Raw genomic sequence first — 23,298 nt, 5'->3', positions numbered from 1 at the left:
GAGATCTGCGTGAGTGGGTGTGTCCCCTCTGCCCGACTTTTGTATAAGTTAAGTAGTAATGGCCGCGATACCATTCGCAAGTGTTTGTGTGTTTTGCCAGCTTGCTCTGCTGCTGCTCCCCCGTTGCTTTGAGTTGCTGTTTCTGTGCGTGTGTTTCTGCCAGTGCTATTCTCAGCACACCAGCTCGGAACAAGTCGGCAAACACCATGGCCGGCATCAAGTCTCTTGCCCTTGTCGCGCTTGCGAGTCAGGTGTCGTGGAGTGATGCCGCTGCGATCGATGTCAGGCAAGTTCCCGCCGGCTATGTTGCGGCGTCTTACTACCCGGCGCCGTTCGGTGGCTGGACGGCGGACTGGGCGGACAGCTATGAGAGGGCGAAAGCTCTCGTTGACAGGATGACGCTGGCTGAGAAGACCAACATCACTTCTGGTTCCGGCATTTTCATGGGTAAGATAGATGTGAAAGATTTTCAACGTGAAGTGCGCTAGACTAACACATCGCAGGGTACGTACTCGAGAGGCTACATCGCGAACATCAACTAACCTGCACAGCCGCTGCGTTGGTAACACGGGCAGCGCCGAGCGTGTCGGCTTTCCTCAGCTTTGTCTTGCAGACTCGGCAACCGGCGTTCGTCAAGCCGACAACGTCACGGTGTTTCCGTCCGGTATAACCACCGGGGCCACCTGGGACAAGGACTTGATGTACGCTCGAGGAGTGGCCATGGGGAAGGAGTTCCGTGGCAAGGGCGCCAACATATATCTTGGGCCGAGCGTGGGTCCCATCGGCCGCAAGCCGAGGGGTGGTCGAAACTGGGAAGGCTTCGGCGCCGACCCCGTTCTGCAGGGCAAAGCCGCTGCGTTGACTATCAAGGGCGTCCAGGAGCAAGGTGTTATTGCTACGATTAAGCATCTTATTGGAAACGAGCAGGAGATGTACCGCATGTACAATACGCTCCAGCAGGGCTACAGCTCCAACATTGGTTAGTTGACCATCTGGCTTTGTAGCAGACTTCAGATGCTGACTGTTTTAACAGACGACCGCACTCTGCATGAGTTGTACCTCTGGCCGTTTGCAGACGGCATTCGAGAAGGAGTTGGCGCCGTCATGACGGCTTATAACGCGGTATGCAGGTAGCAAAGTCATATGTTGGCAACATCAACTAATAACACCATAGGTTAACGGATCCGCCTGCAGCCAGAACAGCTATCTCATCAACGGCATCTTGAAAGACGAGCTCGGTTTCCAAGGAACCGTGATGTCTGACTGGCTGGCCCACATGTCCGGAGTCGACTCTGCTCTCGCTGGTCTCGACCTGAACATGCCTGGCGACACCCAGATCCCCCTATTCGGCTACAGCTACTGGATGTACGACCTCACGAGGTCGGTGCTCAACGGCTCTGTTCCCATGAGCCGTCTCAACGACATGACTACGAGAATCGTGGCAACCTGGTACCAGATGGGCCAAGACCAGGGCTTCCCCAAGCTCAACTTCGCCACGGGCACTCGGGATCGCGAGGGGCCTCTGTACCCGGGAGCCTGGCCCTTCAGCCCCAGCGGCGTTGTCAACGAGATGGTCCAAGTTCAGGATGACCACTACCTCGTTGCTAGGCAGGTCGCGCAGGAGGCCATTACCTTGCTCAAGAACGCGGATAGCCTTCTCCCCATTACAACATCGGCCCCGATCAAGGTCTTCGGCACTGATGCCCAGACAAACTCTGACGGACCTAATGCCTGTGCCGATAGGAGCTGCAACAAGGGCACGCTCGGTATTGGCTGGGGTTCCGGAACCGTCGACTATGTCTATTTGGACGATCCCATCACTGCGTTCAAGAAGAGAGCCAGCAACGTAACATTCTACAACACCGACAGCTTCCCGTCAGTCCCTGCGCCCACCGACAACGATGTCGCATTTGTCTTCATCACTTCCGACTCGGGAGAGAACCAGTACGTCGTCGAAGGCAACAACGGTGACCGGAGCTCATCTGGCCTTGACGCCTGGCACAACGGCAACAAGCTCGTCCAGGACGCCGCCGCCAAGTACAAGAACGTCGTCGTGGTCATCCACACCGTCGGCCCGATCGTGGTCGACTCCTGGATCGATCTCCCCAGCGTCAAGTCCGTGCTTGTTGCCCACCTCCCCGGCCAGGAGGCTGGCGAGTCGTTGGCAAACGTTGTCTTTGGTGACGCTTCTCCCTCCGGCCACTTGCCCTACAGCATGACGAAGCAGGAGTCCGACCTCCCCGATTCCGTCACGAAGCTCACCGGCGGCTCGACCGGCCAGCCCCAGGACACGTACACCGAGGGTTTGTACATCGACTACCGCTATCTCAACAAGAACAGCATCAAGCCGCGCTTCGCTTTTGGCCACGGGCTCAGCTACACCAACTTCTCCTTCACCGACGCAACCATCAGCTCCATCGGAGCCCTCAGCGCCACCCCTCCTGCGCGCCCTGCAAAGGGTGATGTGCTCGTGTACGACGCCCCCATCCCCGACTGGACCGAGGGCGTCGTTCCCTCCGGCTTCAACAAGATCTTCCGGTACATCTACTCCTGGTGCACCGAGGACGAGGCGAAGCAGGCCGTCGAGGACGCCAAGACCAAGACGTACCCGTACCCTCCGGGCTACAGCACCACCCAAAAGCCCGGCCCCGCGGCTGGCGGTGCCCAGGGCGGCAACCCTGCGCTGTACGACGTGATGTTCACCGTCTCCGTGAAGGTCACGAACACCGGGACCAAGTACTCGGGCAAGGCCTCGGCGCAGGCGTACGTGCAGTTCCCCAGCGGCGGCCCCGAGACCCCGGTGATTCAGCTCAGAGACTTTGAGAAGACCAAGAACCTGGCGCCTGGTGAGAGCACCACGGTGCAGCTGCAGTTGACGAGGAAGGATTTGAGCGTGTGGGATGTGGTCAGCCAGAACTGGGTGATTCCCAACACCCAGGGCAGGTACAAGATTTGGGTTGGTGACGCGAGTGACCGCTTGTTTTTGGCGTGTTATACCGACTCCACGTCGTGCGAGGGAGGTCTCACCAGTCCTGTCTAATGTTTGACTCTTAAAGTGATAATACATTTCCAATCCATAATCTCTATGCGAAAAGACAATCTACAATTCGATGTGGTATCCTTCGCTTGCAACAACATACAACGACACAACCTCAACATAAGGATACAAAGGCAATCACTAGAGACACTCAAGTTCAGGCAAGTCCAATCACCTCACCGGCCTTGAGACCGTCGAGAATATCCTTGGGAAGCGGGTCCTTCTTACGGAAGGCATGCTGTTTGCGCTCCGCCGACGACCAGCCGGTAATGTCGAGAGAGTCGCCGCCAATCTTGCCGCCACGCTCGGCCTTGTACTCTTTCAAGGCAGCCTTAAAGCCCCAGGGGTCCTCGCCGTCCTTCTCTGTGGGCAGGTCAACGTCTTCGTCGACATCGTCGAGAAGGCTCTTGAGTCCCTTGACGCCGCCAAACTTAATGTTGTACTTGGCGGCATAGGCGGCGACGTAGCTGTCGAAGTGGGAGGGCACATAGACGAAGGGGCGCGCCTTGGACTTGCGGGTCTCGTCATGGTCTTCCAAAAGAGAGTAGCCGCGGAAAGCCTGGCCACACTTGATGAAGCCGGCCATGACCATGCCAAGGTCGCGGACCTCGGAGTCTGGCTTCAAAAGACCCATGCGTTCGAGACGGGCGAGCATGGACAAGAAGAGAGTGCCAACGAGCTTGGCTGTCAGGCTGGCGAAGTCGCCGTCATCACACCTATCAGAAGGTAAGTACCGTGCGTACAATAATGGTTGCGAATGAAACTCACATCGCGAAGTCGTCCCCTGAGAGGTACCAGATGAAGGGAGACAGAGCCTCGCAGATGACCCACTGCTCCTTCCAGTTCGCGCTGGCCTCATCAAAATCCAGGACCAGGTTCTGAATGATCTCGATAACGCCGTAGGCACGGTGGTCGTTGTAGGTGTGCATGCCGAAGAAGTCCGGGTCGCGGACCTGGACGTTGGGCTGCTGGTTCATGAGCTTGTAGTAGCCGGCACGCATGATGACATAGGGAGCATCAGGGTGGTCCGCAGCGGGCTTCTCGCAGAGACAAGTCTTGCCGAGGTCGCACTTGGGCTTGGGTCCGTCGCTCTCTTCTTCATCTTCATCCTCGTCATCCTCGTCTTCGTCTTCCCACTCATTTTCTTCCTCCTCCTCACCACCAAGGTTACGCATAGTGCCCCAGGGACATCTGCAGATGAATTCGAAAGCCTTCTTGGCATCCGCCATCTTCCCCTTGTAGTCGCGGTCTGAATTGCGCGTGTTGGAGAGTTTGGTGAAGCGGCTCTTGGCGGCCCAAAGCGGAGGCTCACTCTCTGAAGAGGAAGACGCCTCCGGGGCCGTCTTGGTCTTCTTCGCGGAGTCCGAGACGTCGCTCGCGTCTGAACGTCTCTTGGGAGGCATGTTAGGTAAGAATAACGGTATAAGTCAATGGGCAAGGATGGGTTGTCAAGGACAGAGACAAAAACCGTTCAACGTCGGAAGAAGGAAAGCTGATAAATCTAAAGGCGTTGGGAGCTCCTCTTGTCTGAAGCAGGTGGGTAACCACCGTCGTCGCCCCTAAAGTCAAACGTAGATAGCATCCCAGGACCCTTAATTGCTTTTCCGACGCGAATCAACGCATCGAGCCATCCTGCCATGACGAAATGTTTTTCGAGCCGTGGACCTTTAATCCCTGACCGTGTCGGATCATGTGATGCGAACATGTCCAAAGTGTTCTAGATATTCCTCGAGAAATCAATTGATGATCATGGTCAAGGATATCAAAGTTTAAAGATGGGTTGGAAATTGCCGATAGCTGTTGTCCATTTGGGGAAAGCTGCTGTGAGCCATCCGCACATCGCTTATGTTGAGACCCTGGTAGGGCTGCATAAGCCGACCTCTTTCTCGGGCCCAGCTACCGACCGAAGATGCGGGAAACAACATTCGAGTACTCTGGAACATGCAGTAAGACGTTAACGAACATAAGGCGCACGAGCGTGCATGTGCTTTTTGATACCCCCGGGCAGTTGGCGTACATTTTATGGTTGAGTTCCCCTATTTTTCCGTGCTAGAGCTACTACTTTTCCTGTATGCTAGCTGTCGCCTCCAATCGCCTCTATCGTTGTTACAATCGCTATTATCGTCGTTTCTTGGATCGTCAAAATCGTCGTTGTCCCTAATACTGATTTACTATTGTCTTTGACCGAAGTCATTACCCAGAGAATGCATCCGCGCAGACATGGGGAAATCAGACGGTCTCGTATGGAAGGCTAGGATGTGATGCTGTTTGGTTCTCTCCTTCCAATGTTTTCGACCCGGTGCTTAGTTGTAGACGTAGGACTCAGGTAGAACCGGCAAAGCAATTCTGCTCTAGGAGCCTGATAGACCGTTAAGTCTGAAGGCTGCATGGTTTAACGTTGCGCGCCTCAACCTCAATGTGCCTTTTCTCGATGTACTCAGGGACGAGCGTCCACGTATCGCTGGGTTAAGCTCTGGGGTGATTGACACTGATCTGGATGACCTCAACCAACTGAAGGCGGCACCAATTGCCAGTGTACAGCAAGCGTGTGGGTATGGCTGTTGTACATTGAATTCATATTGATACATATTGAATACTTCCCGCTTCTCGAGAAGTTTCGACTCTATATCTTGAGCCGTCATAGTCGCCCTTTCAGCATCCAACACCGCGCGGACATGCTGCATGCGTGGCTTAAATCCCGCCAGACGGACGAGGTTGTGTTCTTGATGCTGTTTCTCTGGCATGCGCCGGCGTCCTGCTTTCCTCGCTTGTTCGGTCACAGTCGCAAAAACTCCAGGTGGCGCACAGTCTTAGCAACCCAACTTCTTGCGTCCCTTCGCCCTCCTCCGTGCAATGATCTTGCGGCCGTCCTTCGTCTTCATGCGAGAGAGAAATCCGTGTCTTCGCTTCTGGATCAATCGGGTGTTTCGGTTCATGGTGTTACGGGGGCCGAAGCAGAGCTGCATGGAGGCCAGAGCAGGATGTTGCGTGACAGCACTGGTGGGGACGACATCGGCGGCATTGGCTGTTGAAGGAGCGAACGGCGTGATCGCTGGCCGGCGGAAGGCAGATGTGAGAGGAGTAATTGAAGGACGGAGGGAGGGGAGAGAGGAGAATGTCCTGGAGGGGCACCCTGTCAGCCTTGTTGCTTCTTTGGAGGGCATTCGATATATCTCGATCGTCACCTTTGGGAGACAGTCTGCGCCACACGGGCGGGCTGCACAGTTGGGCGGGCGAGGAAAGCCCTCGCCAGGCTTGTGACCGATCGGCGCATCATTTTGGCAGCGTTTGTGCTGTCTCCGTGCTGCTGGCGTAGATCTCGCACGTCTCGATATCGAGCTGCTTGAGATTTTGCGGCCGACTTTCTTGCGATTGACGGGAGTTGCCGTAGTCCATGCACCTAAAGGGGCTCTATCCATAAACGGGGCGGAACGTTGCGTTCGCCAGGTGTTTCAGCCAGTCAACGCAGAAAGAACCTGGAGAATTTGGAGCGAATCATGACCCCTGCCGACTCCCGCAAGCTCCGAACTTCAGCTTGTGCGGACCCCACTTGGGCTGTCCGGGGGCCAAGCTCACTGTGGACAGCTTGCCTGCTGCTGACCGGGTTGATTGCTTTGCGACACGGCCGGAGCCTGTCCCTCTTTCCTCAAACCAACACCTCCATTTCCTGTCCCTCCTTTGCCATATTTTCAACAGCAAGGACGGAGGCAGCAAGATGGATTTCCTCCAGCGCCTAGCCCGGTTCTTGGACCGGCCGTTATTCCCATGGAAGCGTCTCATTCTCGGCTTCTCGGTCGGCCAGTTCGTCTTCGAGAGCCTGCTCTCGCTGCGCCAGTACCAAGTCCTCAAGAAGACAAAGCCCCCCAAGGTCCTCGAACAAGAAATCTCACAGGAAACTTTCGACAAGTCTCAAGCCTACGGTCGCGCTAAAGCTCAATTCGAATTCGTCAACGGTCTCTGGGGTCAGATCCAGAATATTGCTTTTATCCAATACGATGTCCTCCCCAAGCTGTGGTCTTGGACCGGTAACCTGCTGCTCAAGTTCGCGCCGGCGCGCTTCACCGGCGAGATATCACACTCCATCGTCTTCGTCCTGGCCTTCATCGTCATCCAGCAGATCCTCTCGCTTCCCAGCTCGGTATACCAGACCTTTGTCTTGGAGGAAAAGTTCGGGTTCAACAAGCAGACGCCCAAGCTGTTCATCACCGACATGATCAAGTCCCAGCTGCTCGCCTTTGTCATCGCTCCCCCGATTCTCGCCGGTTTCCTCTCCATTGTCAAGAAGACTGGCAACCAGTTCTTCTTCTACCTCTGGTTGTTCGCCGCTGGTCTTCAAGTCTTCATGATCACCATCTACCCGATTGCTATCCTGCCTCTGTTCAACAAGCTGTCGCCTTTGGAAGAAGGCGAGCTGAAGACCGGTGTCGAGAGCCTCGCCAAGAGCCTGAACTTCCCCCTGCACGAGCTCTACGTCATCGACGGAAGCAAGCGCAGCGCCCACAGCAACGCCTACTTCTTTGGTCTCCCCTGGAAGAAGCACATTGTCATCTACGACACCCTCATCGAGAAGAGTGAGACGCAGGAGGTCGTGGCTGTCCTGGCTCACGAGCTGGGTCACTGGAGCTTGGGTCACACTACCCGTCTCTTTGGCATCTCCCAGGTATGTTCACAAAGCCGTTCACGAGCATGTTCCCCGCAACTAATCCACTCCAGGTCCATTTCTTGTACATCTTCACTCTGTTCTCGGTCTTCATCAGCAACAACTCCCTGTACGCCGACTTTGGCTTCCTCAAGGAGCACCCCATCATTATCGGTTTCATCCTCTTCTCTGATGCGCTCTCGCCCATGGACACTGTTGTTAAGCTCTTGATGAACATCCTGAGCCGCAAGTACGAGTTCCAGGCTGATGCCTTTGCTCAGAAGCTTGGCTACTCCGTTGAGCTGGCTAAGTCCCTGCTCAAGCTCCAGATCCAGAACCTCAGCACCATGGATGCCGACTGGGTCTACGCCACGTACCACTTCTCTCACCCTCATCTGTCCGAGCGTCTCAAGGCACTCAACTGGAAGTCCACGGGCAAGGTCACCAAGGACGAGCCCACCGTCGGAACGACCACTGGTAGAGATGAGTTGTAGGCGGTTTTGGAACATTAGATCAAAGAGGCATCATGCCACACCATGCTGGAGCGAAAACTCCACAAATTATCATGTAGAATAACTATACTACCCACTTTGCGCAAGTGGTTTGGCCTCCATCAAGGAGGAAGGTAGTTGAATCATGACGCTTATCAAAGTTCCATCCTTCTTGTCCTAAAAGCCATCAACTTGAAACCAATGCTTCCATCACGATCAACGCCTAGGGGCCCTCATGTTGGCCATGACCCTTGCAAGCAACTCTTCCCTCGTGTCCGACTCCCCAGGAAATAAGTTTCGCTACCGGCAGGTCAGCATGAAATTCAGCGATCAGATATAAGAAGTTTTCGTACTGCTGCTAGCCATCTTCTCATCTCTTCTCTTGTCCACTCCTCGGGGTTGCCAGTTGGATCGGCGCCTGCCGGAAACATGTCTCCGCCGTAGATGGCCCATACAGCAACAGCCGTAACTAAGCCTCCGAATGCTTCGTTGTTCGTTAGTTAAGAGTTCTCCTACACATTCCCGTCAGAAATAACCAAGAACTGCATTCTGTGAAATGTTAGCCTATACGAACACAGGTAGGCCCAGAAGACTCACCTTTGACTTCATAGCATTGTCGAGTGGGGTGGGCATTTTGGGAACTAGGTGTGGCGGTGCGTTTGCTGGTTAAACTGAAAGAACCTCAGGCTTGTTGCAAGATCTACTCTGGCTAGACTTGTATGAGAAAAATAACACGTAGATATAGACTAATAGCAACGTGTTAGCAAGCAGAATTGAGTTGAAGCGTCGTCAACTCGTGCCAAGGTACAGGCCGAGTATGTCTGGGCGAAAAGCTCCGGGTGACGCGTCAAGCCACAGTGACGTGGGACCACACCCGCTGCTGCCTGTGGCGGGACAGGCTGCTCGGGCCCCACGCAGAGACCGTCGGCACGATCGGTGCACATCTCCCGACACAGTCGCAGGAATGGAAATGCTCCAGAAGGGGAAGCAGAAGGACAAGACAGACTCGAGTGGCCCGTGCACCCGCCTGGCAGCTCGCGCGGTCCGGCGCCAGGGGTCCATCCCACAAAATCAAATTCACACCAAAAAACCACCCACGAAAGTGTCCCACGACAAAACCACCCATCGACCAGACAAGTAGACCCCCTCGTTGTCGCCAAAAACCCCCATCAATACCGCCAAGATGCCTCAAGAGATCGGTGATATCAAGAAGGTTCGTACGGTCGACGTTGCCATGCTCTGCAATTTCCAGGGGAAGTTTTGACTAACAATTCGTCTTTCGCAGTTCATTGAGATTGCCCGCAGAAAGGACGCCTCTTGTATGCATTTTCCCACATGCTCCCCTGACCACCATCGCCCGCGAACCGACGAGAACGAGTCTTGTGGTCGGAGAACAGCGACAATTCGGATTTCATGATTGCGAGAAAGGGGAATTGAGATTTCTAACGATTGAAAAAAAATAGCCGCGCGCATCAAGCGTAACCGCAAGAGCTCCCAGATCAAGTTCAAGGTCCGCTGCCAGCGTCACCTGTACACCCTCGTCCTCAAGGACAACGACAAGGCCGAGAAGCTCAAGCAGTCCCTCCCTCCTCGTACGTCTTTCCCGTCGCATTGTCCCACCCGAATCCCCAAGTTCGCGCCTTGTTGCGTTTCCCCCCTTGGACCAAACCGGGATCGAAGAGGACGAACTACCATTGTAAGAACCCAAGCTGACCGCGGATTCCCCCCTCCTACAGAGCTCCAGATCAAGGACGTTCCCAAGAAGAACCCCAAGGGCGGCAAGGCCTCCGCATAAGCGAGTCGAAAACGCCGAATAACTTGACACAAAAAAAGGGATTAAAAATGTCTTCGATGGGGCGGAGTTGCTAGAACTTTGTCAGTTAGCCTGACACTGAGGTCCAATGGAATGATTTGTCCCCCTCCGGTTTTCGCATACATACAACACTGGGTCCGGTCGGTCTGGGAACGAAGCGGTTTCTTGTCCTTTTTTGAATGTCTTCATGTCCCGAAAGAGACCATGACGAGGTGAAAAAGGAAGCTAGAACCGTAGCATCAAAACGATATGGCGTCGAGGGATTACCTAGGCAATTGCAATAATGGATGGATTGTCTCCTGTCTACTAGCAGACATTTGTCCAATGAAGAAAAGCAACCATTGAACACACCAAAAACAAGCAAGACGGGGAAACTTTCATGTGCTGATGGGCTCTCTCCATGTCGTGTGTCGCGCACGCCTGGCCCTCTTAGGACGCCGTTGATTCCGCTGATCCTCGCCCGTCTATCCCAGGAACAGGGCCATGGCCTGTCGTCTCGCTGAACTCCAGCCCGCTTGTTTCCACTGTCGAAACGAGCATACCGAGGGAGACCGTCTCTACATGATCCTCTTGTAGTGCCAGATGTCCGTCCCCGTCACAAACTCCTGGATGCCTGCCCACTCCTTGAACCCTTCGTGCTGCGCGATTGCCTTATGTTGCTCGACCGATGACCAGCCGCAGTACATGACGAACTCCTCCGTGCCGTCCACAGCCCGCTCGATTCGCCAACCGCCGCGCACGGGGTACGGCTTCGAGGCATCCTCAACCACCCACTTCGCTTCGGCGTACTTCTTGACGAACTCCTCCTTGCGCTCAGGCCGCACGCCGAAGCGCCCAACGCTGACCACCGGCGCCGTCAACAAGTTAGGCGGCTCGTCTTCGGCCTTCTTCTTGCCCTCTGCCTTGTTTTCTGCAGCTGCCGGCGCTTCCGGCTCCTTGTCCTTCGATTCCGCTTCTGCCGACTCAGCGGCAGCAGCCGCTTCATCACCCCCCGTCTTTGCTTCGCCATCCGCCGTTGCTGCCGGCGTGCTCTGCCCCGGGACGAATATGGGCGTATCGATGTGGAAGAATAGCACTGCCCGCGGACCCTCGCGGTGGATGAGCGGCGTCAGCTTGCCCATGACGTTTTGGTTTTCTGGCGAGACGATCCACTCGTGGTGCGCCTCAGGAGAATCCCATTGTGCGGCCAGCAGCAGTACGCTCGGGTCCTCGACCTGCTGGAGGATGGCGGTGCCGCGTTCCACACGCTTCGGCGGCAGACCGGGCTTCTGGCGGAGAACCCAGGTGTCCTGGACCGTCTGGCAGTAGTCGAGGAGCTCCTTGGTCTCCTCGTTCGGGAGCTCCTTGAATTGGAGGAGTGCGAGCTCTGTGACGGCCATCTTGGCAGAATGTTTCGTCGGATGGGTGGGGTGGCAGGCGATCGAGAATTTGCAGGAATTGGTGTCTTTCGAGCTGCGAATCTGAGGAATAGGAGAGCGTTATCTGGGGCTCTAGGCGGGGGCTTAGGATGGTGAGCTTGCTTTCGCTCGCGCGCGGGGTTCGGTGCGGGCCGGGAATACTGGGGTGTGAGCTTGAGTCCGGTTGGCTGGTGACTGGGATCGCTCGTCTACGATCTGAACTTGGGGCAGAGAGAATGGCGGCGCTCAGCTGGAGTTTGGATTCTCCTTTATTGACTGGAAGCTTGAAGTCGGATATTCCGAGGGATTCCGGTTGCAAGTTCATAGATCCAGCTCAGCGGGGCAGTAAGGCTGCGGTCTCGACGTCGTTAGGCCAGAGGTCTGGGTGTGACGTTGACCACAAACAAGCGCTGCGGCACAGACCGAGCCCAAGGTGAAGTACCCAAGGTAGGGCGGTGCTAATAAGCTCTATTGTCTGACAGCCCAGACTTTGAGTCGCATTGTGCCTGCCTCCCCCCTCTGAAGAAGACACCAGCCAAAGCTCAGGAAGACTTGGATGGACTCGGATAGTGGCTGCAACCGGTCGACCCCGCACCGCTTTGCAGTGTCCCTGATTTGCTGCCTCGTTTTTATCGATAAACTTCTGTCCAGCCTGCGAGACATAACTAGGTTCAGCTCGACCGCCCGTCAACCGTCGGCATGTTCTGATTACCCACGATGGACGGAGATGAAAGCCATCTGGCGCTAAGCCGCAACGCCGTCGTGTTCGGGCGCCGCAGGTACAGGAGCAGAGGGGCTTGTGGGTAAGGCGACATTCATGATGCTCGGGGCCTTCCTTCATGTTCTCCTGCTGGATGCCGCTGGGTCATACGTTCAGTCCACAACCGAAATCGCCCAGTTTCGAAGGCCGGTTATATTGAGATTTGATTGCCCTCAAAAGCGAACATTTGGAGGATGGATGTAACCTTGACTAAGAGACCCGTCGGTTTGGAACTCGGGGTTGAGGTTGGGGTAGCTTCCCCGATGACTGGTTCCAAAGTGTCGTTCGCAGTCTGCACACATCGGCGACGCTGGACGGTTACTTCAAACTTCGCTGCCCCTGCCAAGTGTTTGCTTGGTCCCGATGATCAACGACAAGTCGTCGGCCCAGACGATTAGGAGAAGAGTGCGGATGGTTTGACCCGCTATGCGCTGGGCGACCTGCGCCTCACTCGCCGAGCTGAGGGGATTTGGGAGCAACATGCTATCGATAAGGCAATCTCCGTAGGCTCCGCGCTGTAGGGCAGGGGGATAAGCCGCCTGGGGCATAAGCCGCCTGCAGATGAGTTCCTCATCATCCCAGCGGGTGGTTCCCGGCGCTCGAGTGCATAGCTGTGTCTCCACGAGCAACTTGGGGCTCATGAAACCAAACGAGTCCTTCAGTGTGAACAGTCGGAGATAGTACGCAGTAGAAAACGGTTCTGTTCTCTTTCCGAGACACGGAGCTGCCAAATGAGATTACGGAATTCTTCTAGTCGAGTCTTGACTCGAGAGACAAGTTGGAGACATTCAGGGCTCATGTGACGACGTGGTATTAGTTAGGCGGCCATTGCTCTGGGAACCTGGCCGCTTCACCGCCACGAACTGACAAGAGTCAGGAGTGCAGCCTGGAACCCAACCGCGAGAGAGAATTCGTGGTGCAAGGTGCTATCAGCGGCGGAGGTGCAGCCGCTTTGCTCGGTGTCTGCATGCTGAGTCCGCTGTCGGGGGCGGGAGCAGGCAGCTATCGCATCGGACTGCCCAATACTTGACCAGCAAACCGCCAGACGGAACCAGGCGACCCAACTTACTAGGTGGGTAGCAGTTGGGGGCACACAGCGAGCCAGTAACACACAGCCCTTCCCGTTTTGAGGCTCAGACGAAACGACGCTCGGTCGCACCGATGGCGAAATGTCGTTGATGATCGAAAGTCATGATCGGACGGATGTGTCAGGTTGCTGGCGTGCGCAGCGCAAGGTACCTAGACTGCTGGGTACTCGTGCCGTAGCTCATCGTACTGCGAAAGCACGGAGCTCTGCCGTAGAGCAGCTTTCCAGCCGAGGTTTGGTAGCCGCTTTGTCCGTTCACTGTGTTGGTTGGCTGAAGCTTCCCTCGCCCATTGGTCGTCGCGACTCGCTTTTCGATGAAGCAAACAATTGGACCATGTTTGCTGTGGGTTGGGCGGCTGAAGCGGTAGCAGAAAGCCGGTCAGCATCTTATCGTCGAAGCAATCTCGTAGGAGTGCTGAAGGCCAGAAGAGCCAGTAAGGTGTGTTCTGGGGCAACGGGCTTGGCGGACGAAGGAAGTGATGGTTGAGCTTGTCAGCTTGACAGCTTGTCAAGTCATTGCCGGCGGATGGCGTTAACGGCGTGGTCGGTGGCTTTCGTCCATCCCAAGCTTACTGCATAGCAATCAACAGCCGCTCATAATGGGAAAAGGTTCCATGCCGTCGAAAACCTAACAAATCACTAATGTCGTCTTTGGAACTTTCGATGTTCGCTTCTCGAAGCTGCGTGTTGGGTTAGCTACCAGTGCCCAAGTAGAGGTAGAGTCCGAGGTGAGGAAGCTACACAAGTACCTGTCTCTTCCCAGTAAGGCGCACAATACGCAACACAGCTCGACAGGGAGTGAGGGAGAACAACACCGCCCGGGCGGCCACCCTTTTCACCTGCAGATACCCCTGCTGCCGCAGGTCGGTGCTTGCCGGGAAACACCCGCCAGACCGGGAATGTCTCCCAGGGGAAACATGCAGGGCCAATGGTAAGGCGCAGAGGGCCGGCCGCCTGGCAGCCTAGCTGCAGTCATCGAGGGTACCTGCAAGTTGAACGCGTTATGAGGCGGTACCTGGAGGAACAACGTGAAGTAGCAAACAGGACCTGCTGTTGGTTGTTGGTTGGGGCAACAGCATGTACCTTTAGGTAAGAAGACAGATAGTAAGATGATTGTAAGATGACAGGCACATCTCTTTCTCACTTCACACATCACGCGGCCGCCAGAAAATATGCAGTGCCTGGGGCTCAGATATCAGTTCTGCGTAATGCAGCCTGTCTTCCATCACCGAAAAAAAGAACTTTTTTGGGTATTGCGCAGTATCCCCGAATAGAACCAACTGCTCCCCCTTTTGGGGTCTGGAGTGCGACCAGTTTCGTCCTAACTTTTCCCCCGTCCATCGAAAACGAAAAGCCTCCACCGGAGCTTCCATTGCATTGCTCCCAAAACCTCCCGGCGGTGGACTTGAACAACAGAATTCCTCCCCCAGACTTGAACCCCGGCGCTCCCTCTGCTCATCTAAATCAAGTCTCACTTGCGACACGTTTTATTCCCACATTACAAAGAACGGCTAGAACCCGCAAAAACCCAAGACCTCTTACCCTCATTTACCGTCGTTGTGTCTTGGACAAACACGCCTCCAACCGCCCCAACCCTTCCCCTCCTCCACTACATCACGCCCAGCTTGTGCTTGTCATTGACCCGATTCCTTTTCCCCGTATCCGTAAGTACCTCTACCCTCTCTCTGAGTTGCTTTCCCCATGTTTCCTGTCTGATAAGGGGGGCTCCATCCTCCATCTCCAGGCCCAGGACCACCACCACGTTGTCCAATTTGTCCGGCCACCCCCCGGAACCTGGGAAAGCTAAATTGGCTAACTGAATCGAGTGTCCCGTCCCTCCTGTCCTGCTCCTCCTCTAATAAAAGTGCTTGTATTACTGTATTACACACTTGCCAAATTACGCCTTTAAGTGCTGCTGCCACCGCTACCACCGCCTGGCGCGCCGCCATCGTCACCCGTCACCCGTCACCGCACCTACACCCTCCTCTCCTTCCCAACACTTTTTCTCCATAGACTTTTCGGCACGTCCACTTCCACTTCTGAGCTGGCACAACCACACGACTCGCCGACTCGCTCCATCACGACCCATTCTGCGCCTTCCATTCGCTCCGCTATTAGTGCCACTCACCAATTGACCCCTCTTTACACCAAAGAAACGGACGACCGCGCCCAAGGACCCTGAGCCGCGATACTATGCTTGGCCGATAACACGCCTCCTACACGACTTCACGACAACAACGGATCCTCCCCAGCAGCACGCAAATAATCTTGCTGTTGCAGCTTCAACACACGCAACCCGCTCATGGCTATCTTTGCTCCAGAGATGCGAAACCCCCTGGATGCTGTCGCCGTCAACGGTGTACCGACAACCTCTTTTGTAAACGGAAACGGCAACTTATCCCATCGCCTCAAAATGGATCGCAAACAATCAAGTCCCATGATGCCCGCGTTCATGGTCTCAGCGCCTGGCAAGGTCATTGTTTTTGGTGAGCACGCTGTCGTTCACGGCAAGGTCAGTTGCGAAACCCCCCCTTTTCCTAATTTCTGGCGCATTCACTGACATACAAGAAACCAACAGGCCGCAATCGCCGCAGCTATCTCCCTACGATCGTATCTCCTTGTCACATCGCTATCTAAATCCAGGAGAACTGTCTCCTTGCGCTTCCCAGACATCGACTTGCACCACACGTGGAACATTGACGACCTCCCGTGGGCGGCGTTCCAGCACCCCTCCAAGAAGAAGTCGTACTATGACTTGGTTACGGAGCTCGATCAAGACCTTGTCGCAGCCATTCAGCCACATCTGAACGAGGTCTCACCACACAAGCCCGACGATGTGCGGAAAGTGCATCAAAACTCGGCCTCCGCGTTCCTCTACATCTTCCTGGCTCTCGGCGACCGATCGTTTACAGGCTGCTTGTATACTCTGAGATCAACAATTCCCATCGGCGCAGGCTTGGGTAGCAGCGCTTCCATTGCGGTGTGCCTGGCGGCCGCTCTTCTCTTGCAATTGCGTACCTTGTCGGGCCCACATCCCGACCAACCTCCTGATGAGGCTAGGTTGCAAGTGGAGAGAATCAACAGATGGGCTTTCGTGTGCGAGATGTGCATACACGGAAACCCCTCAGGCGTGGACAATACTGTTGCGACCCAAGGCAAGGCCGTGGTCTTCCAGCGCACAGATTACAACAAGCCTCCAGCAGTGCGCCCACTGTGGGATTTCCCTGAGCTACCGCTTCTGTTGGTCGATACCAAGCAGGCTAAGTCAACTGCTTTTGAGGTCGCCAAGGTCGCCAAGTTGAAGAGCGGCCACCCGAAATTGGTCGGAAGCATTTTAGACGCCATCGATAAGGTGACGAATACGGCAGACGGCCTTATCGGCGATGAGAAGTTCGACAACAAGAGTGAGGAAAGCTTGCAACAGGTCGGAGAACTCATGACCATCAATCATGGACTTCTCGTCTCTTTGGGCGTATCACACCCTCGCCTCGAGCGGATAAGAGAGCTTGTCGACCACGAAGGCATTGGCTGGACGAAGTTGACTGGTGCTGGCGGTGGCGGTTGCTCTATCACATTGCTGAAGCCCGATGTGCCGAAGGACAAGCTCGTGCGGCTTGAGACTCAACTCGAGGACGAAGGCTACGAAAAGTTTGAGACAACTCTCGGCGGCGATGGCGTTGGCGTGCTCTGGCCTGCTGTTCTCAAGAACGGGGTGGAAGACAACGAAGGTGGTATGGAGATCGACCTGGACAGCTTCTTGAATGCCGATGGTAACGAGGGTGTTGAGAAGCTGGTAGGCGTCCACGGTGGTGCAGGTGAGAGGGAGGGCTGGAAGTTCTGGAGGGTCGAGAGTCGGTAAAGAACACGGCGACTCACTCTCTTCAATCTGCTTCTACACTTTCACGGCTTTGCCAGGGCGCAGAATCGGGAAAAGTTTTTGATACTACAGCTTATTCGCTGTACGACATGATAATGGCGCAGGAGACGGGAATATGAGAGGGGGCTTTATGTATCAGATATAATCGGCGTGCAAATTTTAGAAGCCCACCTTGCGGTACTAAATTCCTTTTAATTTTATTATTCCGAAGCTGCAAACGGAAATTCTGTGTCAACATTGCTGTCGTGCCTGATGTCGTGCAACAGAGCTATCCATGGTGGCTTCGTTAGATCAAAGGGTCTCAGGTGGGCGTTCCCGTGGTGGGGTAGGAGCCATGGGCGAACATTTTCCATGTCCGGGACATACTTCGCCGCCAGCTCAACCCCGCCATAGACCAAGCCAGCCGCAGACATGCCCGCCAAATCCAAGGCCAGCTCCAAAGCCAAGGACGCTGAGAACAAAAGTACGTTGAACTGATTTTCATCCCTCTACGTTGCTGTCAAGGCCGCACAGCTCCTGTGTGGCCTAATGCATCAATCCCATTCGATGGCGTTCTCCAAAGCTGACTGTCTCCCCTCCATCATAGGCAAACAACAAGCGCAAGCTGCGGCTGAAACCCAACAACCCCCGAAGACGATCAACGAGCGGTCTTTCCAGCGCTACCACCAGACGAATCCGCACGAGCGACGACGTGAGGAAGCCGGAGGTCTGCACGCCCTCTCGCCCGCGGAGCGACAGTCCTGGGTCAACGCGAGCCTGGTGCGCCGTGTAGCCAACAGAGAGTTCTTCCTCACCAACAAGGCAGAGCGCGAGTTCTGGAAGCAGATCAGCAGGGAATCGCCGCCGATCCGCCGACTCGAGAAGCCGAGAAGCGCCGAGCAGAAGGTCGTCTACGACTGGGGCAAGGACAAGAACGGGCGCGACCTGGGCGACTACCCGATCGACCAATTCACCGTTCGGGCCGCGAAACAGGCGCAGCTTACGGCGCTCGAAGTGTTGCACCGCAGGTTCCTTCAGCGGAGAGAGTTTGCGCGAGACGGCGTTCCGGACGCGGCCGAGGGCAAGGTCACAGAGATCACGCAGGAGGACATTGACGAAGAGAGGAAGAGACGACGGGAGATGGCGGCGCTTAGGAAGGAGCTCTACGGAGAGAAGATGGGTCCGTACGCGACCGACCCGGAGTGGGACGATGTCGTGCCCATCCCCGCCGAGGAGCCCGAAGGCGCGCTGGCTACGATTGCTTACCCCGAGGACTATGCTGAGGGTAAATAATTCACTTCTTCTTTTTGTGTCTTGCACCGATGTGTGTGTTCTGTTTCGGAAAACGGTGGCCTCGGGGATTCTGCTCATCTATCATGTCCCACTGACTTTGTGCGTGTTCTTTCCAGTCATGAGCTACCTGCGCGCCGTCATGGTCACCGAAGAGTACAGCCCGCGGTGCTTGCGGTTGACGGACCACGTTATCTCCATGAACCCGGCACACTACACTGTATGGCTGTACCGGTTCAAGATCGTCGAGGCGCTCGACATTTCCGTCATCGATGAAATCGAGTGGCTCAACGAGGTGTCGCTCGAGCACATCAAGAACTACCAGATTTGGCACCACCGCCAGCTGCTGCTTGACCACCACTACAACCACATCAAGGGCAGCCCGGACGAGGTGAAGCGCTTCGGAAGGTCCGAAACGGAGTTCCTCACGCGCATGCTTGACGAGGATACCAAGAACTACCACGTGTGGAGCTACAGGCAGTACCTGGTGCGCAAGCTGGGGCTGTGGAACCTGCAGGAGCTGCTGTCGACGCAGAATTGGATCGAGGAGGACGTGAGGAACAACTCGGCCTGGTCGCACCGGTTCTTCCTCGTGTTTTCGGACCCGGCCGCTTCGACGGAGGGCTCGCACGCGACGGAGCACGATCCGAAGGTCCCCGCAGACATTGTGGACCGGGAGGTCAAGTACGTCGAAGAGAAGGCGCTGTTGGCACCGCAGAACCAGGCTGCGTGGAACTACCTTAGGGGTGTGCTGGTAAAGGGCGGACGAAAACTGGAGACTGCAGAGGCGTTCGCGGCGCAGTTTGTCAACGGCATTGGAGAGGGTGAGGACAAGGAGGAGGTGCGCAGTACGCATGCGCTCGACTTCCTGGCCGACGTGTACGCGGATAAGGGCATGAAGGAGGAGGCGGGCAAGTACCTCGACCGACTGGCGGAGAAGTGGGATCCCGTGAGGGCGGGATACTGGAAGTACAGGAAGCAGCAGCTTGCATAGGTAGCGTGTTTGTGTGATAATTGATGTGTTATTGAGCTATCTTGTCCGAGACACACGCTTATGGGATGTTCTTAAAAGACGGTCATCCACGCTTTCATGCTGCCGAAAAGTGACAGGGGTCTATCATGGCTCCCATTTTTGTCCATAATCCAATTCTGTTGCCAAGTTAGTAAGCTCTCTAGCAACCGGTATGTCACTACCCGTACCTATCTCATTACGAATTATGAAGCAATCCGGTCGTCTCGACATGTCTTCATTCTGGGGTATATCCTCCGCCCGCCAATCCACCCACAACCTTACAGCGCGCGAAAGTTCTGGCTCATAATCAACCATCGCCTGACGCCGCGCGGGGGGTTCTTGCCAAAGGTGTCCCAGTTCGGCACCAGCACGAAGACCTCGTTAAACGTCTTGGCGGCGGCGTCGCGGCCCTTGCCGTAGTAGACGCGGCCGGTGACCTGGGCCATGACGCTGCACTTTGCGCCGTTCTTGTCGCCGCCCTGGAGGTGCTCGGGGCAGCCGAGGGAGAAGTCCGCGTTGACAACGTGGGCGTCGAGGGACTCGATCTCGTAGCGGACGTCGGGGCCCTGGGTGTCGAGGAGGGTGGTGTACTCGTCGGGCCCGCTGGCGAGGACGGCGCCGTTGACGGAGATGTCGGGCGGCGTAGGGTACTTTGAGCAGGCTGTCGTGTAGAACTGCGACATTGTGCCTTTGAGCTTGCGGCGGTTGAGGGCGTCGTAGTAGGCATCTGCGAAGTTTGAGGCCGCTGGGGGAGGGCGCCTGCGTCAGTGTGTTGCTGGTGGTGGTGGGCTGGATGGTTGCGCACCGTCTGAGGAGGCCCTCATTTCCGTTTCGCGAGATGGGAGAGACATCCCTGTCTTCGACAATGTTTTGTGGAATAGGACGTGGAGCTTTTTCGAATGCGCAGCGTTGTTGTTTACTCGAGGTTGTCGCAAAGTTGTCGAGGTGAAGGGGACTCGGTCAGAATTACGGCGGGGTGCAGGGATCTTTCACCGATAAGAGCTCTCTACCGTTATCGCCCGACTTAATTGGTACGGTGCCCTCAGAAAGTCAGAACATTTCGAGAAGCAGACCCTTCGATTCACGATCTACCTGCATGCTCGACGGCGACATGCTTTCCCAAAGGTAGCTTTTTGACGAACGCAGTCGAAATGAGACAATTAAGACTACCTCCAGCTTCGGCCTTTCGCACTCGCCGCTATGCACCAGCGCTGCGACCGGCCTGGGTCTGCCCCTCGTGCAGTTATGGGCCGACATTGCGACGGTTCGCGAGCTCTGACAGCAAGAGCGAAAAGCCGTATTATGTGACGACGCCCATTTTCTACGTCAATGCATGTATGTGAAGATGTTCCGACGCAATCACGGAGACCTGCGAGCTAATGAGGACATGTACAGCCCCGCACGTCGGCCACATGTACTCGATGCTCCTCGCCGACGTCCTGAAGCGCTGGCAGGTCCTCAAGGGCAGGCCCGCGATCCTGTGCACCGGCACCGACGAACACGGGTCCAAAGTCCAGCAGGCGGCCGCCAAACAGGGCGTTGCCCCCAAAGAGTTCTGCGACTCGACGGCCGAGAAGTTCCGCGACCTGGCGCAGGTGATTGGCATGGACAATGACTACTTCATTCGCACCACCGACCCGGACCATATGGAGGCTGTGCAGCATTTCTGGTTCCTGCTGAAGGAGAAGGGATATATCTACGAGAGCAAGCATGAGGGGTGGTATTGTGTGAGCGACGAGTGCTTCTACGCCGCGAATGAGGTCGAGAGGACGTTGGTGCCGTCGACGGGACGGACGGTGATGGCGTCGACCGAGACGGGCAACGAGGTCGAGTGGGTCGAGGAGAAGAACTACCACTTCCGGATGACGGCGCTCAAGGAACGCTTGCTGAAGTTCTACGAGGAGAATCCGGACTGGATCGTACCACGGGCAAGGCAGAAGGAAGTTATCGCTTGGGTACAAAACAACCTTGAGGATCTGTCGATATCAAGACCCGTACAGAGGTTGGACTGGGGCATTCGCGTACCGGACGATCCCTCGCAGACGATTTACGTCTGGGTGGACGCGCTCATCAACTACCTCACGAAAGCCGGATTCCCGACATGGCAGCCTGGGAAAGAGCACGAGGGAGGCTGGCCGGCGGACGTGCACGTCATCGGAAAGGATATCGTGCGGTTCCACGGAATCTACTGGCCCGCGCTGCTGATGGCGCTGGATCTCCCACTGCCGAAGCAGTTGCTAAGCCATGCGCATTGGACGTTGGGGAAGAAGAAGATGTCCAAGTCGTTGGGAAACGTCGTTAACCCGTTCTTTGCCGTCGACCGATGGGGGTTGGATACGATGCGGTACTTCATGATGCGCGACGGCGGCATTGAGCAGGATGCTGACTACGAGAACTCGTTGGTCGTGGCGCGGTATCAAAAGGATCTTCAATCGACCGTGGGCAACTTGATGAACAGGGTTGCCAAGAGCAAAACGTGGAAGCTCAGGGACTCCATCGTGTGGGCAGAAGAGAATAGCGCCTCTCTGTTGAGCTCTGTCGTGTGGTCGGAAGAGAATAGCACCACTCTGTTGAGCAGTGAGAAGCTGAAAGCAAGTATCAACAGCATGGCGTCTGACATGTCAAAGAGCATGGATGAGTTGAATCCCAATGCTGCCATCCGTGGTGTGCTGGATGTTCTCGCCGACGTAAGCGCGCTTCCCTGGAAATGATTTGCGGACAATATGTTAACAAGGCTCCTAGGCGAACAAGTACATTTCCCACCTGGCACCGTGGAAGCTGGTCAAGTCGAAGGATCCCAAAGACCAAGCCACGCTCCACGAGTGCATCTTCTACACCGCGGAGGCTTCGCGTGTGGCGGGCATTCTGCTCCAGCCTGTCATGCCGACCAAGATGGGACTTCTGCTGGATACCATGGGTGTTGACGCCGGCAAGCGGCGCTTCCAGGGTGCGACTTTTGGCGCAGACTTGACATATGGTGTCCCGGTGATCGATCCAGGCAAGGAAGGAAAGTGGAACGCTTTATTCCCTCCGCAGGCCGCTGAGGAATGAGCCTAGGCGTTTCCAGTTTCTCTACGAATTAGATGTAAATGTAAAATCTCCCCATCACTGGTGGAAATGTAAGATGTTGTAATTATATGATGATGAACGATGGAGAAGGTCTCCAGGTCAGCCGGGCGTAAAGCGTGACTGCTCTTAAAAACTAGGCCGTCTCTTCTTCCCAACTTGATTTGTTGAAATCAGCGGGTGGTAATTAAGTCAGCCAGTATATAATGAGACGTTTTCTTGCACAAAAATAACAGGATATCTCGAGATAGGGTAGGTATTAATTAATTCGTTGTAAGTAGATGCGATGAGGGCATGCGCTCCGTCCTGAACAGTACGCACACCCACCACCTGCTGCACACAGCAGCAAGGCCAGCAAAAGCAGCACCGGTCTAAAAAGAATGTGCCACTCGGATTCATCTAGAAGATCAAAAGAGAATCGTCAAGGACAGGATTCGAACCTGCGCGACCGAAGCCACTGCCTGAACAGCGATCATCCTAGGAACAATAGCAGGGCAGCCCATTAACCACTCTGGCACCTTGGCTGTTGATGGAAAAGAAACCTCGGAATGTCCAATAAGTAACCCGCAGTTCCTGTCCACATCAGCAAGCAACATTAGTGGACCACCCACTCGACCACCCGCCCAAGCCCAAGCTCACCAAGCTCGGGGCACTAACTCCGCCTCAGCCAAAAACTCGGCTCGCAACTTACACCACCGAGTGACTCAACCGGCCATTCTCAAAAGCGCAAAAAGGAAACACGTCAAGGACAGGATTCGAACCTGCGCGACCGAAGCCACTGCCTGGCAGCTAGGTTGTCTCGGTAAATCGAGGCATTCCGTAGCAGGGCAGCCCATTAACCACTCTGGCA

At 55.5% G+C, this 23,298-nt stretch overlaps 11 protein-coding genes across 11 annotated transcripts; 6 read left to right on the top strand and 5 right to left on the bottom strand.

Annotated features, from left to right (window-relative positions):
- Positions 1-206: 206 nt before the first annotated feature.
- On the top strand, positions 207-3,040 carry bglF (putative beta-glucosidase F; the record flags this gene model as incomplete). The annotated part of the gene is made up of 4 exons (XM_032020789.1): positions 207-447; positions 614-979; positions 1,034-1,122; positions 1,175-3,040. 4 exons carry the CDS (start codon positions 207-209, stop codon positions 3,038-3,040), a joined length of 2,562 nt encoding a protein of 853 aa, XP_031882180.1.
- A 154-nt stretch (positions 3,041-3,194) lies between these two features.
- Positions 3,195-4,440, bottom strand: CGGC5_v003241 (uncharacterized protein; the record flags this gene model as incomplete). Its single annotated transcript, XM_032020788.1, has 2 exons — positions 3,195-3,753; positions 3,806-4,440. 2 exons carry the CDS (start codon positions 4,438-4,440, stop codon positions 3,195-3,197), a joined length of 1,194 nt encoding a protein of 397 aa, XP_031882179.1.
- Positions 4,441-5,847: 1,407 nt separating this feature from the next.
- rpmH (mitochondrial 54S ribosomal protein bL34m) lies at positions 5,848-6,314 on the bottom strand (the record flags this gene model as incomplete). The annotated part of the gene is made up of 2 exons (XM_032020787.1): positions 5,848-6,157; positions 6,223-6,314. 2 exons carry the CDS (start codon positions 6,312-6,314, stop codon positions 5,848-5,850), a joined length of 402 nt encoding a protein of 133 aa, XP_031882178.1.
- Positions 6,315-6,752: 438 nt separating this feature from the next.
- Positions 6,753-8,170, top strand: STE24 (CAAX prenyl protease 1; the record flags this gene model as incomplete). Its single annotated transcript, XM_032020786.1, has 2 exons — positions 6,753-7,697; positions 7,751-8,170. 2 exons carry the CDS (start codon positions 6,753-6,755, stop codon positions 8,168-8,170), a joined length of 1,365 nt encoding a protein of 454 aa, XP_031882177.1.
- Positions 8,171-8,383: 213 nt separating this feature from the next.
- CGGC5_v003238 (uncharacterized protein) lies at positions 8,384-8,800 on the bottom strand (the record flags this gene model as incomplete). The annotated part of the gene is made up of 4 exons (XM_032020784.1): positions 8,384-8,467; positions 8,521-8,651; positions 8,704-8,716; positions 8,765-8,800. The coding sequence occupies 4 exons, from the start codon at positions 8,798-8,800 to the stop codon at positions 8,384-8,386; spliced, it is 264 nt and encodes an 87-aa protein (XP_031882297.1).
- A 550-nt stretch (positions 8,801-9,350) lies between these two features.
- On the top strand, positions 9,351-9,962 carry rpl-38 (60S ribosomal protein eL38; the record flags this gene model as incomplete). The annotated part of the gene is made up of 4 exons (XM_032020783.1): positions 9,351-9,380; positions 9,453-9,486; positions 9,631-9,759; positions 9,904-9,962. The coding sequence occupies 4 exons, from the start codon at positions 9,351-9,353 to the stop codon at positions 9,960-9,962; spliced, it is 252 nt and encodes an 83-aa protein (XP_031882298.1).
- Positions 9,963-10,537: 575 nt separating this feature from the next.
- CGGC5_v003236 (uncharacterized protein) lies at positions 10,538-11,359 on the bottom strand (the record flags this gene model as incomplete). Its single annotated transcript, XM_032020781.1, has 1 exon — positions 10,538-11,359. One exon carries the CDS (start codon positions 11,357-11,359, stop codon positions 10,538-10,540), a length of 822 nt encoding a protein of 273 aa, XP_031882292.1.
- A 4,278-nt stretch (positions 11,360-15,637) lies between these two features.
- ERG12 (Mevalonate kinase) lies at positions 15,638-17,083 on the top strand (the record flags this gene model as incomplete). The annotated part of the gene is made up of 2 exons (XM_032020780.1): positions 15,638-15,736; positions 15,803-17,083. The coding sequence occupies 2 exons, from the start codon at positions 15,638-15,640 to the stop codon at positions 17,081-17,083; spliced, it is 1,380 nt and encodes a 459-aa protein (XP_031882294.1).
- A 429-nt stretch (positions 17,084-17,512) lies between these two features.
- On the top strand, positions 17,513-19,364 carry RAM2 (Protein farnesyltransferase/geranylgeranyltransferase type-1 subunit alpha; the record flags this gene model as incomplete). Its single annotated transcript, XM_032020779.1, has 3 exons — positions 17,513-17,564; positions 17,688-18,365; positions 18,490-19,364. 3 exons carry the CDS (start codon positions 17,513-17,515, stop codon positions 19,362-19,364), a joined length of 1,605 nt encoding a protein of 534 aa, XP_031882295.1.
- Positions 19,365-19,660: 296 nt separating this feature from the next.
- Positions 19,661-20,206, bottom strand: CGGC5_v003233 (uncharacterized protein; the record flags this gene model as incomplete). The annotated part of the gene is made up of 2 exons (XM_032020778.1): positions 19,661-20,127; positions 20,188-20,206. 2 exons carry the CDS (start codon positions 20,204-20,206, stop codon positions 19,661-19,663), a joined length of 486 nt encoding a protein of 161 aa, XP_031882296.1.
- A 327-nt stretch (positions 20,207-20,533) lies between these two features.
- CGGC5_v003232 (putative methionine--tRNA ligase) lies at positions 20,534-22,433 on the top strand (the record flags this gene model as incomplete). The annotated part of the gene is made up of 3 exons (XM_032020777.1): positions 20,534-20,717; positions 20,778-22,069; positions 22,125-22,433. The coding sequence occupies 3 exons, from the start codon at positions 20,534-20,536 to the stop codon at positions 22,431-22,433; spliced, it is 1,785 nt and encodes a 594-aa protein (XP_031882288.1).
- Between the last annotated feature and the right edge of the window lie 865 nt (positions 22,434-23,298).

Source organism: Colletotrichum fructicola (genome assembly GCF_000319635.2).
Source record: "Colletotrichum fructicola Nara gc5 chromosome Unknown KSG_Nara_v1_contig02, whole genome shotgun sequence".
In the NCBI taxonomy this organism is placed as follows: Eukaryota; Fungi; Ascomycota; class Sordariomycetes; order Glomerellales; family Glomerellaceae; genus Colletotrichum; species Colletotrichum fructicola.
Note: the sequence above shows the minus strand (reverse complement) of the source record. Positions and strands in the feature narration are given on the sequence as shown.